This window comes from Acomys russatus, chromosome 14 (assembly GCF_903995435.1).
Source record: "Acomys russatus chromosome 14, mAcoRus1.1, whole genome shotgun sequence".
Taxonomy (NCBI): domain Eukaryota; kingdom Metazoa; phylum Chordata; class Mammalia; order Rodentia; family Muridae; genus Acomys; species Acomys russatus.
The window spans coordinates 10148764-10168035 of NC_067150.1; the positions used below are offsets into that span (position 1 = coordinate 10148764).

At 49.0% G+C, this 19272-nt stretch overlaps 1 protein-coding gene across 1 annotated transcript in view; it reads right to left on the bottom strand.

Annotated features, from left to right (window-relative positions):
* Amotl1 (angiomotin like 1) overlaps window positions 1-19272 on the bottom strand; it is a 66175-nt gene that overhangs the window by 38623 nt on the left and 8280 nt on the right. The window contains exons 2-3 of the mRNA XM_051155921.1: window positions 8544-8693; window positions 4661-5636 (exon numbers count right to left, since the gene is read on the bottom strand). Coding sequence (XP_051011878.1) covers window positions 4661-5636; window positions 8544-8693 — 1126 coding nt within the window. The remainder of the gene's footprint in view (window positions 1-4660; window positions 5637-8543; window positions 8694-19272) is intronic.

Here is a 19272-nt window from a genome sequence, read left to right on the forward strand (position 1 = left end):
CTAAGATTTCTTTATTTTTATTTTACGTGTATGGATTTTCGCCTGCATGCATGTTTGTGGACCACGTGTGCAAAGTGCCCATGAGGCCAAAAGAAGGTGCTAGATGACCTGAAACTGGAGTTACAGACAGTTGTGAGCCACCACGCAGGTGCTAGGAACTGCACTGGGGTCTTCTCTTGTGAGAGGACAGTGCTTGGCCGCTGAGCCACCTCCCCATGCTCTAGTCCCTGCTTCTTAAAACTGTTGTAAATGTTAAGGCACATAACCCACACTAAGTGTCTGCATACAGTAAGTCCTTAGAAAATTGCATTCCTGATACACGTTCCATGATCACCCACTGAGGCGCCACACATTTATAGTGACAAACAGATATTAGAGAAAACAGGTTTCGTCTTATTTTATACATGATCCTGATTAAAGTTTATAAATCATGGGGACATAGACATTTTCAAGGTTGATGACATCTAACCAGTAAATCCCATGTTTGACAATGTTCGTGGCTTATTGGGAAATAGAAGATTAATGTGCAATTTTTAGCAGCTCTAGTTTTTATTTTTAATTTTTGACATAGGCAGAGATCTTTGGAAGACAAAGTTTGCATCTCGACTAATATACTCCCAACTGCTCTAGTAGAAAAATCCAGCCACCCCTGGAATTCTTCATGCGTTTCATTTCCATCACCAGCAAACACTACATAAACCAAGTCACCACACAGTGAGCCAGAAGAATAAGCAAGTGTTTGCTTTGGGGGTGGAAAGAGCCACTGTCCTCAACATGAATAGCCCGAGTCTCATCTTGTCCTCGCTGTGACCCACTTTTCACTTCCAGGTGAAGAAAAAGCACACTGGAGCAAGAGGGAGACAGAACCTCGTCCTGGGAGCAGCCCCTGGGCCCGGCTCCGGTTCTTTCTTAGAGCTTCTTTCCTCGTGGCCACCTGAGCTCACAGAGGAGCCACGATGCTACAGGGGTGACTGTGCTTGGGCCAGGAGCTGCTGGCTTTACACAGGACTTAAAGGGGCATCCATCAACCACCAGGCGCACCAGAGCAGGTGAAGAGCTCTGAGTGACTCCTCTCCTCCGAGTCCTAGCACATGCCCTTCAGGCTTATCTCCAGACAAGAACCAAGTCTTAAAGCGCGATAGGTTGGGTCCAACTGCTGGGATCTATTCGACACTAAGCCGGGCTTCTTGAATCATCAGGCAGGAAGATGGGGAGGGACCTCAGTCAGGGCCCATCCTGATCCAGGAGGCTATGTTGCCACGTCCATAGCATGTACTCAATAGCCTGCGGCTTCCTAAATCATCACCATTAGTGGCAAACACACATACGGTGAGATTCTGAGGAGCGCAGCTTGTCTTTTGGGCTGTGCAGAATAATTCTCAGCACTGAGTCTCAAGCCCTAGAGCTCAGGCGCCCTGCTAAACAGGTCTGCAGCAGGCTGTGTGAAGACAACCTTGTTTACCTAGCCAGCCAAAGGCTATACTGTTGTGGCTGTCCTCACAATGTGGCCGTATAGCCCTAGGGCCAGTCACACTGGTCAGCCTTGTTACATCTTGGCAGATATTCTGATGTGGCATGTAAAGTCCAGGGCCAAGCTTACCAGGGCATTTTAAATCCCCCAGAAAAATATTTTTCTTTTTCTTTTTTCTTTACCTCAGATCTTGGAGACAAATGCTGCTCTCCACAAGGCACTAGAGAGGCCTCTCTAAGTGTTTCACTCCCCCACTGACTCATGTCACGTCATGGTTTATTACCAAGACACAAACAGGCCCAGCTTGGGTGCTGCCAGAGATGGCTCAGCTGGAGCACTAGCTGTTCTTGCAGAGGAACCTGGTTCGATTCCCAGCACCCACCCGTGGTGGCTCATGACTCTCTGTAACCCTAGTTCTAGAAACTCTGACACCCTCTTCTGATCTCCAGGGGTGTCAAGCACTCAAGCAGTGCACAGACACACACACAGACAAAGCACGATACTTACAAATACAACAAAACCATAAAAAACCGCAAGCCAGCAAGGAGGAAGGAAACGTCCTTTGGAAGGATTTTCCATTATTATCAAGATCTCCCAGAGGCTGAGAGAAATGTTTGGGGTGATCCACGAGATGGCATTGTGATACAAACACCAGAGACGTGACAGCTTTTGAGGTAAAAGTTCTTTGGTATAAAGAGAAGAGAGGTCCTGGGTGCCATCACACAGGTTAGACCCATGCTAGGAAGATGGCAATGCACTCCCCAGCTCATGACGGCTCAGGGCTGGCCAGGCGTCTTCAGAACCATGGTTCCACACCTTAATGGGTCACCTTCATTTAGACTGGATTTAGACTCACCTAGGAGGCACACCCCTGGGCATGTCCGTGAGACTATTTACAGAGAAGTTTAAGTGCAGAGGAAAGACCCATCAAATGTGAGTGGCGCCACATCCCCAGGCCGAATAAAAAGGGATTAAAATAGAAAAATCACCTGAGTGCGGGGGCTCTCCCCCTGGGTCTCTTTGTCCTGGTACCCAGAGACGTAGGGATAACAGGTCCAGGTAGGCCCCTCCTCCAAATTCCATTACGCCTTCCCCGGCCCTGAGAGAGGCCATGCTCTCAAACCATGGGCCAAAATAAATCGTTCCTCCTACGTGTTGCTTTTGGCCAGAAATTTGGTTACAGCCACAGAAAGATGATCATCAAATCCACCTGGCATCCAATGTGTCAGAGCTGGGGGGAAGGTGGTCATCACCCAGCAACTTCTCAGAGGGTGAACAGTGGAGCCTGTGCCCAGCCACTGCGACTCATGGGCAGTTCTGGCTTATTCAATTCAGACACAGACAAACTCTCTCTGATGATGACACATCCAATAACAGCAGGTGGCACTTGTCTTCTCGGGGGGGGGGAGGGGGGTGCTCTTCCGGCACAAGCCCAGTACCCTCCAATGCGCCCAAGCCCAGTACCCTCCAATGCTGGCCCCTCCCACATTCTCCTCAGAGGTTGCACATCCAACTGCCTCAGCCGCGTGCTCTGCTCCTCACCAGTCTAAGCAATCACAGAATCCTCTCAGGTTTACTTTGCCTGCTCTCCTCTACTCCTGCTGTCTCCACACCTGGGGTACCCTCACCAGTCCCCTCAACTACCGAATCCTTCCCAGAGAGGCCTCGCAGGCCCCCAGGCCCCTAGTCTAATCATCCCACACCACCACTGAATCTCGGCACTAAACGCCAACATGTAGTCTCTGCTTGATAATACCAGACTTCTCATTGCTTTACAGAGGAACGCTAAAACTCCTTAACACAATACCCAGAGATTTAGAACTTTGTCCACAACTTTGCTGTTTGAACACATGCTCTGTCACGCTGTACTGCGCCTATCATCCTGGCCTCTATACCGTTCCAGACAAATTCTTGTGGCTTTCCCGCCTCTGGAGATGGCCTTTCTACTACTACCTACAACTTCTATTAATCCTTTGACACCTAAGTGTTGCCTGCTCTGGGAAGCTCGGCTAGTTTGTTTGTTTGTTTGTTTGTTTGTTTGTTTGTTTGCTTGTGACAGGGTTTCTCTGCATAAACCTGGCTGTCCTGGAACTAGGTGGGGGCAGAGGCAGCCTGGGCCTTTCTATCCTATCCAATCGCCTAGTGAGGTCTACACAGTTCTACCCTGAACATCACACTGCATGGCAGTAATGTGTTCTGATACTGGTTTCCCCCAAAGACAATGCTTCAAGGCCTTTTGTGGAAGGGGCCATATATGTATCTGTGGACCAAGGTTGCACAGAGGGCACACGCAGGAAGAAATGCTGAGCCCGCCCATCAACCGGAAGACACACTTATACTACAAGGCAGTAAGGCGCATTAGAACGCGCTGGTGTGCGCCATGAATTTGAGTGCCCATGGAGGCCAGAGGAAGGCATCTTTACGTTTGATAATGAAGTCAGATATAGTGATGCATGTCTATAGTCCCAGCTCTGAGAGAAGCAAGAGGCTCCTGAGTTGAAGCCAATCACGTAAGACCCTGTCTCCATAAACAAAGGAAGGGAAGGAAGATGGGGAGGAGAGGGGATGGCTCTGTTAATACGACAGAAAAAGACCAGGAAACAACTTTGTGGCTGGAGAGACAGCTCAGTTAGTGAAGCGCTTGCCTTACGTGCACAGGGAGCCCAGTTCAGTACTCAGAACCTATGTCCAGAAAGCACATGTTGGGGAGGCAGGGACAGGTAGCTCCCTGGTCTCCCTAGCCAGCCAGCCTGGCCTAACTGATGAGTTCTGGATAGACCCTGTCTAAAAAGCAAAAGCAAAACTGGATGGTACCAGAAGAACACCACTCAAGACAGTCAACTTTTTCCTGTGGTTGTCACATGCACCTAAACATGTGTAAGCACATTCACACATATCCACGTATACCACACACCACACACACACACACACACACACACACATACACACACACACACACACACACGCATGCGCAGTAACAACACTTCTCACCCTCACCCAAGACTGCCCTCTGCTAAGATTAGAAGAAGTTCCAAGCCTCCTCCTTCCACATGTCTGAGTCTCCAAATGGCTTATTAAGTCCTATGGACAAGACAGGACAAGTTTTGATAAAAAGCTAGCACGCCTCACAAAACTACACACACACACACACACACACACATACACACACACAGCTGAGTTGATAGTTACCTGGTGACCCCATACTCTGGGGGTGGCTGATACCTCAGGACGGCCACTTCTGTTCGTGCAGGTTGAGGTACTGGGTAAGGTTTCACCATCTCATGGAGTACCCCAGGGTGCTGGTCACTGTAGTAAAGTCCGTGATCTTGGTTCTTGGTGCCTGGGGACATCATTGGCTTGGTCTTGAAGGGGTATTCGGGTGGAGGGCCACGGGGGTCCAGCGCTTTGCAGGCAGGCTGGGCTGGGGATGGCCCTCCTCCAGCTTTGAAGCTCTTTCCACTTCCCGAGCTGGGGACGTGTTGCTTAGCCCCATTCCTCTCCAGTGACAGCTGCATGATCCGCTCGCTGAGGGATCGGACGTGGCCGTGCTTCAGTTCTTTCAGGGCCTCGTCCTTATGTGCCTGTCCGCTGCTGGCCCGGTTCACCGTTGGCCTCCCCTCCGTGCGGGACTTCTGACTGGTACCTCCGGCCATGTAGTAAGTGTGGCCGAGGGGTCCCTGTCCCTGCTGCTGCTGTTGCTGCTGCTGTTGCTGCTGCTGTTGCTGTTGCTGCTGCTGCTGCTGCTGCTGCTGTCCCCTGAAGAACTGTGACTGGGCCTTAGCCTCCTCATAAGTGGGCAGCTCCTCGTTGTTCTGTTGAGGCTGTGTGGACCGGACCTGCTTCTCCATCACCGTGTTGTCTCCCTGGTGCTCTTGACCCTGCGGTTCTTGGCGGGCCGACTGGTAGACCATTTGTGGGTCTTCTTGAGTGAGGGTTTCCGTGGAAGAAAAGTTGGTGGTGGCGTGGGCTGGCCCTGCACTCCCTGTGGCCTGGTGCTGAATGGCAAGCAGGTTCATGTTCTCAGTTGGGGCGCCATAGCGCAGTTGCTCCTGGATCAGCCGCTGTAACACTGTCCCAGCTGCTATATCCTCAGAGCCTCTCATTGCCGCCTCTGGCGTCCTCAGGAAGTTCGGCGGCGAGTGGAAGTTGGGGAGAGGGTCCTCTACTGAAAGACAAACAGGAACCGAGCTGATAGGCTGTTCCCAGGGGACACCGTCTGACCCTCACCAGAGCATCATTTAGAGACCAGGTTCCAAAGGGGCCGCCACTGCGCTCACCCTGCAATGCTCAACGGCATGGTGCTTTGGCTTTCCTCAGACACTGTTCTCCTCTCCCATCCCTTTTCTATATCCCTGTGACTTGGTTTACCTTTCCGCATCTCCCTTTCCTAACAGAGCTACTGTGGCAGAGGCTGACAGTATAAGTCTTCCCACTATAAAGACAAAAAGTACTAATCCCGAAGGACCATCCACAACCCTCTGCCAGATCTCTCATCACGGCCCTCCATCTCCCTTCTCAGGGCTGTCCTCAAGAGGCAACCAACATCGGCTGTCGCCATGTTCCAAACACCACACACGCTGACTAGCAGTCAAATCCAACCTAAGTTTTCCAGCTCTCACGTGACACATGTAACCTTTCTAGAACACTCAACCTTGTTGTTCATTCTCAGTTTAAAACTTTCTTCCAATTTATCACCTAGGCCGCTGCCTCATGCCTCTTCCTTGGCTCCATCGACTCTACCTGCCTCTTGTCGTCTGTATATTCCAAGCTCTCTCTGAGTCCTCTTTCACTTCTATTGAGCACCATTTCCACCCTTGTCTTAGACCCTCGAGTCATGGCGCCACCTCTGCAAAGGTAGCTGCTGGCACTTAACAGCCATGTACTACCAGCCCGTCTTCCTTCCTCCCCAACTCCTGTTTTCTTAATTATTATTAAGAATGTCACACTGGGTGACAGTAAGAAGTCAGAAGCAAGCTCTTGTTTCTGTATCAAACTGCTCTTCCACCCACGTCTCTTCCATATGTGCCCCCGCCCCCCCAAAATCCCCCACACCTCTGGCTGCTGACTGCCTCTGTTTCCAATCCACAAACATAGGTTTTGCCCCTCCCCCCATGTCCCCATACCACAGACCAGTATGCTCTATATTGCAAGTTCCAAGCTGGCCAGGGCTACAGAAAGACACTCAAAGAAACTAAACAATAACAATTTTAATAAGCAATGGACATCCCAAAGACAGACAGACCAGTGTGGGTTTCACTGGTGTCTTATTCACCTAGTAAGGACGTGCTGTGACCTTTCTGTTGTCCCGGACACTGTTCAGTGTTGGACTTATGGGCCTAAAGGGGACAAAGCATTTATCCTCAAAGTGACACATCTGTAAGACTTAAGGAAACAAGCGTCTTCAAATAAGAATTTTGAAAGTTGAGACAAAACGAAAATAAAAAGACAATTGCAGTGGGGAAAAAATTATTTATGTGGATGGGTAATAGAAGGAATGGGTCTCAGTGGGCAGGGAAACTACTGAATTCCTTTTACATTGGAGACACGGAGCACTCTGGTCAGGAGCCCGGAAGCCGCTTCTGAAGTGGCTTCAGCTCTCTCCACCACCCTCGTCGCTGTTTGAAAGGAGGAAGTGCCCTAGTAAGGCTCTGACTTTCTTCTGATGTTCTGACTTATTTGCGAAAACAAAAAAGTGAAGGCAGAGAAGGGGAAAGAGGCAAAGGATTTGAGAAAAGGCAGGAGGAAGTATTTAGAATTTGGGTAGAGAATAGCTTGGGTGCAGATGATGTACTTTGTAAAAGACAGAAGACTCTCCCAGAAGGAGCCGCTCAGTGGAGCAGCACAGTCTTTTTAACGCTGAGGGTGGATTCGCATGTGTGTTTGTACCTGTTTGTGTGGAGGCTGCAACTTCAGTCATTCATTGTTCCTCAGGAGCCACCCATTTTATTTTTCCTAACAGAGTATGCTTTATTTGTACTCTGGCAATTCTATACATGTAAATGGTGCATCGTGATCCTATCTACTCACCTCCCCAGGCACCACCCACAGATACACTCCCACCAGCAGCAGCAGCATCCTCTCTTTCTTCTTTCTTTCCTTTCTCTTTCTTCCTTTAATTTTTTCAAAAATCTTTTTGTAACCCACTGCATCTGGTGCTGCCCGCTGGGATATCAATTCATTTTGTTGTCTTGGTCTTGTGTGGGTCCCACAGCTGTTGTGAGTTCAAGCATGCAATGGTCATGCTGCGAAGACGGCGCTGGACGATACTCCTCCCCCTCTACCCTCTCCACCACCACATTCTCTGGGCCTTGGGGGTGGGGGAAAAGGGCAGCTTGTTCTTCTGAGACACAGTCTCTCTCTGGGACCAGTGAGTCCCAGGGACCTGCCTCTCCCCACCTCCCCAGTGCTGAAGTGACAAGTGTGTGCCACCACGCCCGGTTTCTTTACATTCTGGGATCCAACTCAGGTCCTGGTGCATGGATAACAAGCACTTACCGGCTGATCTATGTTCCCTGGCCCCAAGTGGTCTAAATAACATCATGGTACGACATGAATTAAAATAAAGCTAGCATCAGACAATTCTTAGTATGGTGGCTTCTAGCTAAAGGACAGAGAGATGTCTGAATGATGACAGTAGCTCCTCCTTCACCCTCAAGGATCCATTCCAAGACCCTCTGTGCAATCCTGAAGCCAAGGGCAGTGCCAAGCCCATCCATGTGGGGGGGGGGGGCGTGTGTGTTGTGCATGTGTGTGTGCACACATGTGTTTATGTGTAAGCGCATACCTGTGTGTATAAGTTAATGCAAATTGCACATAACAAGAAATTATCAGTAATAGCCAACAGTAAAACAGACCCATTATGACAACAGACAGCCATGACAGTATTTAAAGCTTATGAAATGTTGACTCATAGCATTTTTCAATTAATAATTTCAGATTGTCACTGGCCTTAGGTAATCAAAGTGGTGGAAAGTGAAGTCACAGGGATAGGGGGTTCCTTAATATTTAAGAGATGAAAATGAGAAAGTCTGACCCTTGGTGTTCCCAACACTCCAACATTAAGAAGACTTACCGCTCTTCCCCCGTAGGCCTCCGCTTGCCTCCACTGTCAAAGTAGATGCCTCATGCCTCCCAGAATAGAGTTGCAAGTCTGAGTAGAAGTAGGCAGGGTCTTCTATAATCTGCCCTGGGCTGCTGGGACTGTAGCAGGCAGGGGGAGGAGCTGGCAGAGAGAAAAACGATGTATGTGTTAGTGCCAATCACGTGCCCCTCCTTCCTGTGTGACTCATGTCCCCCACATGGCAACTTGCAGTGTGACTCTGCCTATTTCATTCATAAAATTCCAAAGCTGCTTCTCAGAACTGTCACAAATCCAGCCACCCACCATGCTGACCTGTGAGTCTTCAAAGGCCAGCTGAGTAGAGGCATGGAGGTGTCACCTAGCAGCGGCACCCCCAGTCGTCTGTGGGACTGACTGAGGCACGACGCTTGAAATGGCCAAGGTGGAGGACAGAAAGGAGAGAGTGGAGGAGGCCAGGAAAAGAAAAGTGAGAAGAGCAGCTGTCTCTCCAAAAATATATGATGGAAGAAGAGTTGGCCACTTTGCCAGGCCATGTGTCACCAAGAGAATGTCCCAGCCTGAGACACAGTGTGCTCTGGCTCCCCGTGAGGGTTCTGAGTCTCACGTTGCATTAAAACCAGGGGCCTGGGCCTGAGCCAAGCAATGGCCATTCAGCCTCTTGATCTGCTATACACACACACACACACACACACGCGCGCACACGCGCGCGCGATCCCACTTCAGGGACACTGACATCACGTTTGCCCATAGTGGGAACTCAACAGGTCGGGCCACTTTCCCTTCCTGCTCTGATATAACTCTGTGTGGACACCAAGATTAAAGCTCTGCATTTTCTTTTTCAGTTTACTCTGAAGAGCCATGCTATTACTTATTAAAATCCTAGCCTGATAGATAATTTCATTTGAATAATAAAAGCACAATTTTCAGCAGTTGCTTCAAACCAGGCATCTGAAATTTCTTCTTAAGATTTGCACAAGGCCAGAGCTACTAGTGACTCCTGAGACCAGGGGCCTGAGACAGGGATGCAGTGCCCTCTCTGCGTCACTGTGGGATGAGCCTGCACGAAAGCTGTTGCCTAGCAGCAGCACCCCCAGTCTTCTCACCACATCACAGGCATGTCTGACCCAGGGAGACGAAACGATTTCCACTGCTGAAATACTTACTTTGTGAACTTAGAGTAAATACATCAAGTTAGGACTTTCCCCTTAGAGATGATTATACACCAAGCATGGGAGACATATTGTACCAAGATCAGTCTAAAACTACAGTCTTAATGCCCAAGGCCTCTCCTTCCAGCATCATGCAATGACTGCCCTGAAAAGAAGATGGGGTGGGGGGTGGGGGGACCTTTCTGGGCCTCATCCTTCACACCTATAAATCTGAAAGCTAAACTTGGGGATTCTACACAGCTTTGATCTAAAGTCAAGTCTTGACCTGGTTTCTGCTGATAGGTGTGACACTGGAGGGCAACAGGCACAGGCATGGCAGCATATTAGAAACTCTGGGTACTTTTCAAATCCCACTACAGGGTAGGGCCCAAGTAACTGTACTGTGTGTGTGTGTATGTGTGTGTGTGTGTGTGTGTGTGTGCGTGTGCTGAGAACTGAACTCCATGTCTTCTACATACCAGGAAACATTCTCTCCCACCGACTGAGCTGTATCTATTTCTTGCTTTTTATTTGGTAGAGGGTCTTACTAAGTTGCCAGCTTAGTCAAACTCAACTCAACTCAGGAAACCCTAAACATACAATCCCGGCCCTCTGCTCCCGGAGTAGCTGGGTGACAGCCATGTATCACCAGGCTGAGTCAGGCGACTGTCTTTTATAAAGCTCTCCAAAGGACTCCAATGTGCAGTGAATGTTAAGGATCCCAAAGTTAGAGGAAAAGTGGGGCACATCAGGGTAAAAAGAAATCAAAACCACCGCTGCCCTGCAGGCTCATGTACCAAGTGGAGGGTGGAGGTGAGGGTGTTGGTCACTGTCAAGAGCTCAGGTGCTCCAATCAAAGTTTTCTTAAAATTGTGCTGGGTCAGGAGTAGTGTGGGGCAGCATGGACAGTTTACAGGCTATTGTCTGGCTGAGTGACAAAGAGACCACGCTTTGAATACAATGAAGGCATGCATGTATATACAAGTGTATACAAGGGGAGAGAGAGACTATGCACATTTTTAATATAGCTCTCACAATAGACCCTGCACTTAGCCATCACAGCCATAGCAGCATTCATACCAATCATTTTTCTCCATCTTTTCTGTGGCTGCCCAAGTAAAAGTGGGCTCAAGCGCTCCAAGCCACAGAAGAGCAGTCCTTAAAGGAAACTGTGCTCAGAGGACACCAAAGATACACTGCATGCACGCGCGCGCGCGCACACACACACACACACACACACACACACACACACACACACACACACACACACGAGGACGCTGCATGTCTACTGTTGGTTACTTAACACATCTTTCATATACACTCAGGGTTCATACACTCACAGACAGGCACTCTTGCGGCTGCCAGGGTTCTGGGTGCTGAGGAAAAGAAAGAGGGTCCACAGATGAGAGAAGAGGCCTTGCAGATGGACAGGCCCAGGTAGACCTAGCAAGAGATCAGCAGGGCCATCCCTGCACTGGCCCTGCCTAAGGAACCAGGATCAACAGAACACCAGGAAAAGTGGCAGTGACGCATGTCTTGAAGTCTGGATGGAATTCCTAGGTCGGACAACAAATGTCCACAAGGTCTTGGGGTTCCCTCACACATGTTCCTGGTCCTTCGTGCGCATTTTAGTTCCCCCACCTTGCACAGGGAATGTCTGTAGCAAAAATTTGTTCTTCTTCTTCTTCTTCTTCTTTTTCTTTTTCTTTTTCTTCTTCTTCTTCTTCTTCTTCTTCTTCTTCTTCTTCTTCTTCTTCTTCTTCTTCTTCTTCTTTTTTTAAAGCAAATTACTAGGCCAAGGGTATGTGCAGTGAGAACTTGGAAGCAGCCGCCCAGCCTGGGCAGAGCTCTGTTTTCTTTGCTGGCACTACGTTATGGGGAGCAGGAGCTGCTAGAAGCCACAAAAGCCTTCCAGACACCGCTACCACCCAGAAGGCCCCTGCAAGGCCTGGCTCAGACCCAGGGACCAACAACCCTGCCAGAAGAGGGAGATCAAGGGCCTCTCGTGGCTTGTTAGCTCAGCAGTGTAACTGGACAACATGGCCACATGGAAAGGCTTCGTAAGGACCACTTCCACACAAGGCCTCCTTGTTTTAAGGCTTGACTTACAGTTACCTGACCTCTTGTAAACCAGCCCCTCTGCTGAGGGTTTTGGAGACAGGGCCAAACTGCTGGGAGGTAGGCCAAAGTCACTGTGGGGCACCAGGTCTCTGGGGAGGTGCTCTAGAGAGGCCCACGCAGTATCCAGTGCCCCTGCCTGGAAGAAAGGCAAGGGTCCTCACTAGACCGGTGCTGTGGAACTCTACACTGACAACCCATTTCACCAAGAGCCACAGGATTCCCCTCCCCCACACCCCTAACCCCCACCCAACCACCTTGCACCACCACCAACTTTCTCTCTCTGTCCTGAGCTCAGGTGCTTCCAGCTTCCTTTGGAGGCACTAGAAACTTGCTTCCCTTCACAGTCCTAGACTGTCCCCTTTCTTTGTGACTGTCCTCCGGGCCTGCAGGTGATGCGACCTGAAAGACCTTTTCTCTCTTAACAGGAGAGATGATAAAAAGTCTCATTGTTGAAGAAATTGAAGAATTATGGTTAAAATGAAACCAGCTCTCTCGGGGAAGGAAGGGGCAAGGCAAGGGGCTACAAGCAGCATCGCAGCTCCGCTCCTGTGGTAACCGGTAGACTCTCATCACCATGCCAAGGGAGCAGGCTCAGAAGTGCTTTTGGGATTTACACTCTAGGCATCAATAACCCTAATGTCACCCAAATACACACATGCACACACACATACACATACACACATGAACACGCACACACACGTGCACACACACATACATACACATGTGCACATGCACACACGCACACATGCACACACACGCACACACAGCCTTCTTCTGGACTGTCACTTGAAGGTTTGATTTCCAAGGCTGTCTATCAGTAGGCTGCTCCTCCAGCTGTTGAGTAATCGGTCTGATGCCCCACCCCCACCGCCAGCATCCCTGCATCCCACAAACACGTCCCCTTCATCTTCCCAGGATGACTTGCTTGCTTCCCACACTCCCTCCAAGTGCTTTAAGTTCTCCGTAACTTTACCTCTGTTTAGGTTTGCCTCCTCTGGAGTGCCTCGCCTCCTCTGCACACCCACCTCCACCAGCTGTCAGAGCAGCCTAAGCAAGGAGGCATATAAAACTCACCACTTCCCATCAGCCCAGGGCTTGCCACGGGTCTTGTTTAAGGCGGGATGCTACTGCCGCCTTCACTAAAAGACGATGCCTTGGAAGACAGGCTGCGTCCTTGTGGATTTCTGTGAATAGCATCCACAGTTAAGTGTCTTCCCTGGCGATGCGGAGAGTGAAGCAGTGTTCTCTCGAACACTCAGCACCACGTAGTTTAAAGAAAAGGTTCACGGTCCCTCTCTGACCAGCCTCTGAGTGTTCCGGGTAACTCCTCGCACCCTTCAGCTCGCACCCTTCAGCTCTCTAGAATGCAGGCATGCTTCCTGTCCCCTCTGCAGCTGATGCTCGGGGTCTGCAGGCCAGAGGCCCATTCCACAAAGATGCCACTGACAACGAGACAGCTGGCAGGTATCACCAAAGTGCCCAACTTACGGGTAGTTACATACCACCTGAAGCATTGCCCACACCTACAGACCATTTCACCCCAGATCCTGTAACATCCTCTGACTTTCTAACAGACACGTCGGACACCAGAGCCAACTCTGCCACTTCTGAAGGACGGGAGAATCTGCTGAGTGTGCTAAAGCCTGAACCTAAGGACGTGGCCGGGTTCAGGCAGGACTGGAATTCCCCGGAGGGGTGGAATACGGCACTCAAGGAGATACAGACCCGAAAACATTGGCGGAAAGGGAACTCCAAAGCCCACGGACACAGTCAGGAAAAAAAATGTGCTGAGCTAAGTCACATCACAAGGTTCCTGAGACCACGTAAGACTTGCAAAGGAAGCCTTCTTACACACCTGGTACAGCACACACCTGCACACACTACATCTGTTCACAACACACATCTGTTCACAATATATCTGCTCAAAACACACACCTATGCAAAGCATACCTGCTCAGAACACTCACCTGCACACAACACATCAGCTCACAATACATGCCAGTATATAAAACATCTGCTCAAAACACACCCATGAACAACACACCTGCTCACAACATATACCTGTGCAGAACACACTTGCTCACACACCTGTGCACAAAATACTCCTGCATACAACACACACCTATGCAAAACACATCTGTTTACAACGCATACCTGTGCACAACACACACCTGTGAACACTACACCTGTGCAGAACATATAACATGCATACAACATACACTTCCCTAAGAGGAAATGCACAGTGGGTTAGGCTTTCTCACTCTCTTTGCCCTAGAAAAACATGACTAAAAACACAGGACTTAGTGTGGAGAGTAATGAATGAAGCTTTCAAGATGCTCAGTCCATAAAGGCATGGTCTTCCAAACTGGCATCAAACTTGAATCCTAGTGCATGGGCCAAGCCATCTACTCCAGAAAACATATGAGACCAATTCAATGATGTCTGTTTAATTTATACTCCCTAAAAGTGAAATGTGTGATAAATAACTTTAAGCTGGTCTAAACTTTGGCTTAGCTGTGCTTACTTAGAAACGTCTCTGAGCTAGTATCAGTGTGAACAAACTGTCGAACATATTCAAGAACAGTGTGACAGGAGCTGTAAATACAAAGAAATAAGTGAGCCAGTCCTTGCCCTTAAAACACCAGCATTTGCTTCTAGTGAACACCACGCAGGGTCACCCAGATCGCGCTGGAGCAACAGAGCTCTGATAAAGGACAAAGCTTCAGAGGTGCAGGAGTTCCAGGCAGAGGAACTCTGCCCCATATGAAATCGCCATGATAAAGGGAACAGGGGAAACTGTTGAGGGAGATCTGTCTAGCATGGGAATCACAGAGCATGGGACTGAGTCGGCCACTGCTTCTCCTTATATTAACAACAGATAGTCCAGGCAACTTGTCTGAGAGTAAGGGAACAGTGACACGACAGCAGCAGACCCCACACCGAGCATCTGCAGGAGCACTGTTTTCTCAACACAGCAGAACTGGGACAATACTCCTGTAGCCTGCAACTGTGAGCTAAAACCTGTCTGCCCTAAATTGCTTTTTGTAAGGAATTTTACCACAGTAGCGAAAAGGAAAATAGGACAAACTCCTCTGTTTCCACTTAAAATGACAAGTCCCTGTTACTCATTTTTGAGAAAACACTGACCAAATACCAACATCAGAAAACCCACTGTTTGTCAGTTGTTCCTCCACAAAAATGTTACTTTCCAGGCTGGGGAGATGGCTTGGGGTTAAGAGCCCTGGTGGCTATTGCAGAGGACCTGGGTTGGAGTCTCAGCACCGACATGGCAGCTCCAGAGGATCTGATGCCCTCTTCTGGCTTCTGTGGGCACTGCACACACATAGTATGCTTAACATGCATGCAGACAAACACTCCTACACATGAAATAAAGGCATTTTTTAATTTCCCCCTTGAAACCAGCTAATTAAATGTCCCTCATGTCAGGTGTATACATATTGTCCTCCACTTCCGAGCAGAGGCAGGTCCTCCTGGACACAGGACACTAAATAGTATTCAAGTTTGAGATTTGATTACATTAATCATTTACACTGCTTCAACTAGAATGTTAAGTGAAATGGGCATTTACATTTCATTTTCTATAATGTGTGCAGAATAAATTGAACATTGGCCCAGTCAAGGGCAGGACTCTGGTGCCCGCTAGGGTGCCTACCGTGCCACGGCAGCACTGCTTCTGCTTCTACAACCCAGTACAAATGTCAGTGTGCAGAAAAAAAGCACATGTGCACAGGATTGCTGGGACGGTGGTGTTAGGACTTGGGATTCCCCCAGGGTTCCACAGAGCACGCTTTGGAAAACACAGCTCTTTATCACATGCTTGTCCATCCCTTTCAAGGGTGACGTCTATAGGAGGTGAAACATAAGGAAATTTTTAAGATGAAAATGCTAAAAACAGTTTCTAATTAGAAATAGGTCCTCTCCCAGTCCATGCAAGGGGGAAGCCTAGCACCCAGGGTGAACACTGAGGAAGGCAGCTGGGGACTGCTGAGCTCTGTCAGATGAGGAGAACCCAGTGGATTCAGGACAGTGCAGCACAAGACAGAAAGTAGCCCAGCTGCCCCTGCAGGAGGTTCATGAGCAGCCTGTAAGCCAACAAGGATTACTTCCCAGGGCGGAGGAGGGGCTCCCTGACACTCTAAGCTTAGGAAGTAGGAGACACACTGGTGACTCACCCCACAGGAAACCAGGACAGTCTTGGACAAAGGTAAGGGCACTAGGACAGGGTGCCTGAGGAGGAAGAAGAATGACCCGGTCACACAAAACACCAGGACCAGAAAGATGAAGAGAGAAGATAAAACAAAGGTGTGAGAGCTTTGGGCTTTGCTTAGGCAAATCTGCTTCTCCATGTCAGAAGCCTGGCCCCACACGTCATCGGCCATGACTATTACAACACCAGGCTGAAGATTTTTACCTAACAGTCAGTGCAAAGCATCACAACACTACCACTTAGGCTCTTGCGGCCACCAACTAAGACAAAGGTCATGCAGTGTTCTGGTAAAACATACTCAGTGCTCAGTAAAACGTACAACTAGTTTATGAACATAGAAACATTTAATGGTAAAATTCAGGCTCACGACTTGACCGCCAAGGAAACGGGGAGATGGCTCAGTCAGGGGATTATCTGTCACACAAGTACGAGAGCCTTTGTTAGGGTACCGGCTCCCAGGTGAAGAACCAGATGTGGTGGCACATCTGTATCCCCAGCACTGGAGAAGAGAGACAGGCAGACCCTTGGAGCTCTTGATGGACAGACTGCCTGACCAAATCTGTGACCCGCCCCGACCCTGGGTCCAGTGAGAAACCCCGTGTCAAAAAATACAATGGGGAACTAGTGATGCAAACATTACTGTCAGCCTATGGTCTCTGCATGCACAGCCACACATGTATGCGTGTGCACCTGCGTGCACCCTTGCGTACACCCACGTGAACTCACACACATAAAGACAATGAAATCAGTGAGGTTTGTAGGAACAGGCCGAAGTAGCTCAGAGGATCAAGGCTTGCAGAGCTGCACTTATATGGCTGGTCTCAGGCAGGCAACAACCCACATCGAAGTTAGAAAACACTACCTGGCATTCTCCAGAGACTCTTCCAAGTCCCTAGAAGTCGCTGACTACTGTGCTGCCTAAGTCCAGAACCAAGGGGCCTGCAGAGGTATTAGAAGCCAGGCTCTAAGGGTCACAGCCCCTCACTGGTGATGACAGGGTGCTAGGTGGTGGGGCAGATCTGCCTTCTGTATTGAGGGGGGAAAAAAAGTCCCCTGAACTTTTGCTCTATCTTTTTTCTGTTCACCTGGGGTCTATGGAGCTAAAAGTTAAGGTCAAGTCCCTTCCCTGCATCTCCTGAGTAGGTAGGTGGCTCAGTACCTTTCACTGACAAGGTAGGAGGAAAATAAGTGTGTAACACTGAAAATGGGCATTCTAGAGTCATGGCATTTGTGGCAATTTTCAGCGTCCCCAAACAGTGAGCTTTGTAATGGTCTAGACAAGATGAGAAACAAGATGGAAAAAACGGCTCTTACTTTGGGCTGGGGAGATAGCTCAGTTTATTTTCTAGTATCTTTCTGTCAGAATGTAAGTTCCAGGGGCTGCAGAGACCATTTCCTTGATAAAACACTTGCCATGCAAACATGAGGGTCCCCAGCAGCCAGGCACAGGCCAGGTGCAATGGCACACACATCTGCTGCCAGTGCTGGAGAGGCATCGGGAAGATCCCTGGGGCTCCTGGCCAGGGAGTCTAGCCTAGCCCTCATGTGATAGCTCCAGGTTCAGTAAGAGGCCTCGTCTCAAAATACAGGTAGAGAAAACTGGGTGATACAGCACAGTGGCAGAACACTTGGCCAGCATGCATGAGGTCCTATGTTCAATCCCCAATAGCAGCAAAATTAAAAACAAATAAATAATAATGTGGAGAATGATTATGGGTGGCATCTGAGAGTTGACTTTTGACCCCCACATGCCTACACATGCCCACAAAAATATATAAACATGAAAATTATTTTTAAAAAAAATTTAAGTTCCATGAGGGCATATGGCTGGTACTTATCCAGAATCTCGTGCAGGGAGACCTTAAATAACAAAATGATAAACTTTTTCTATGGTACATGTTGTTTATTCCTGTTGCTGTGATAAAAAAAAATATGCCTATAACATACATCCTGGTAGAGGAAGGGATTTATTGGCTTACAATTCTAAGACCACAGTCCGTAACTGCAGGGACATCACAGTGGTCACTCCACGTCTACAGTCAAGAGCTCAGGAAAAGCAAACGCACCGATGCTGCCTGCTGCCTGCTCAGTGAGCTTTCTTTACTCTTACACAGAGCAGCATCCAGACTAGGGGATGTGGCCACCCACAGTGGGCTGAGTCAGCTAACAGTAGAGAGTCTCCCACAGGCAACCTGATCCAGTTGATTCCAGGTTGTGTCATAGTGATCATCTCAGTGCCCTCACCAAGCTGTCCACTTGAGTCTCCACCTCATATACAGGGAGGTAACAGTGCGTTACAGTCAGCAGATTTTGTCAGAGTGAATGCTTCTTGAATTAGTTACTCTAGTATTGCTGTGACACAACACTTGGCAAAAACAAACAAACAAAAAACAAAAAACAAAAAAAATTAAGGAAGTATTTACTCGAGCTTACAATTCAGGGGTGTAGTTTCCATCATGGTGGGAATGGCTGGTGGCAGAAACACTGAGAGAGTGGTGACAATATGTCCGTAGTCAGGAAGTGAGGAGTGTACAGAAAGTGGGTCTGGGCTATGACACCTCAAGGTCCACCTCCAGCAACTCACTCCCTCCAGAGAGGCTCCACCTCCCAAATGGTCCTGGCCCTTTCAAATCATTTACATCATCCCGGGACCACATGTTCCAATACCTCTGGGGACATGTCACATTCAAACTTCTGTATTCATTTTGCTTAATTTGTCTAAAAACAAGAAATATCACCTCAGTAATGCTCAGCAGATCCCTTTCTCCATAAAAGAAAGTGAAAGTGAAAATACTCCAAATAAATTCCACGAACATATTTGTAATTATTGCCTTAAAATAAAAACTGGCCCAGTCAGTAAAGTGCTTTTCACACAGCATAGGGACAGAGTTCACACCCCCATCATCCACATGAAAAGTCTGACCCAGAGAGCTGCCCTGTAATCCCAAGTCAGATAGATGTGCAGCTCGTTGGCCAGCCACCCCAGCCATTCCACAGCCAGAGACAGCCACCCCAGCCAACCCACAGCCAGAGACAGCCACCCCAGCCAATCCACAGCCAGAGACAGCCACCCCAGCCAATCCACAGCCAGAGACAGCCACCCCAGCCAATCCACAGCCAGAGACAGCCACCCCAGCCAATCCACAGCCAGAGACAGCCACCCCAGCCATTCCACAGCCAGAGACAGCCACCCCAGCCAATCCACAGCCAGAGACAGCCACTC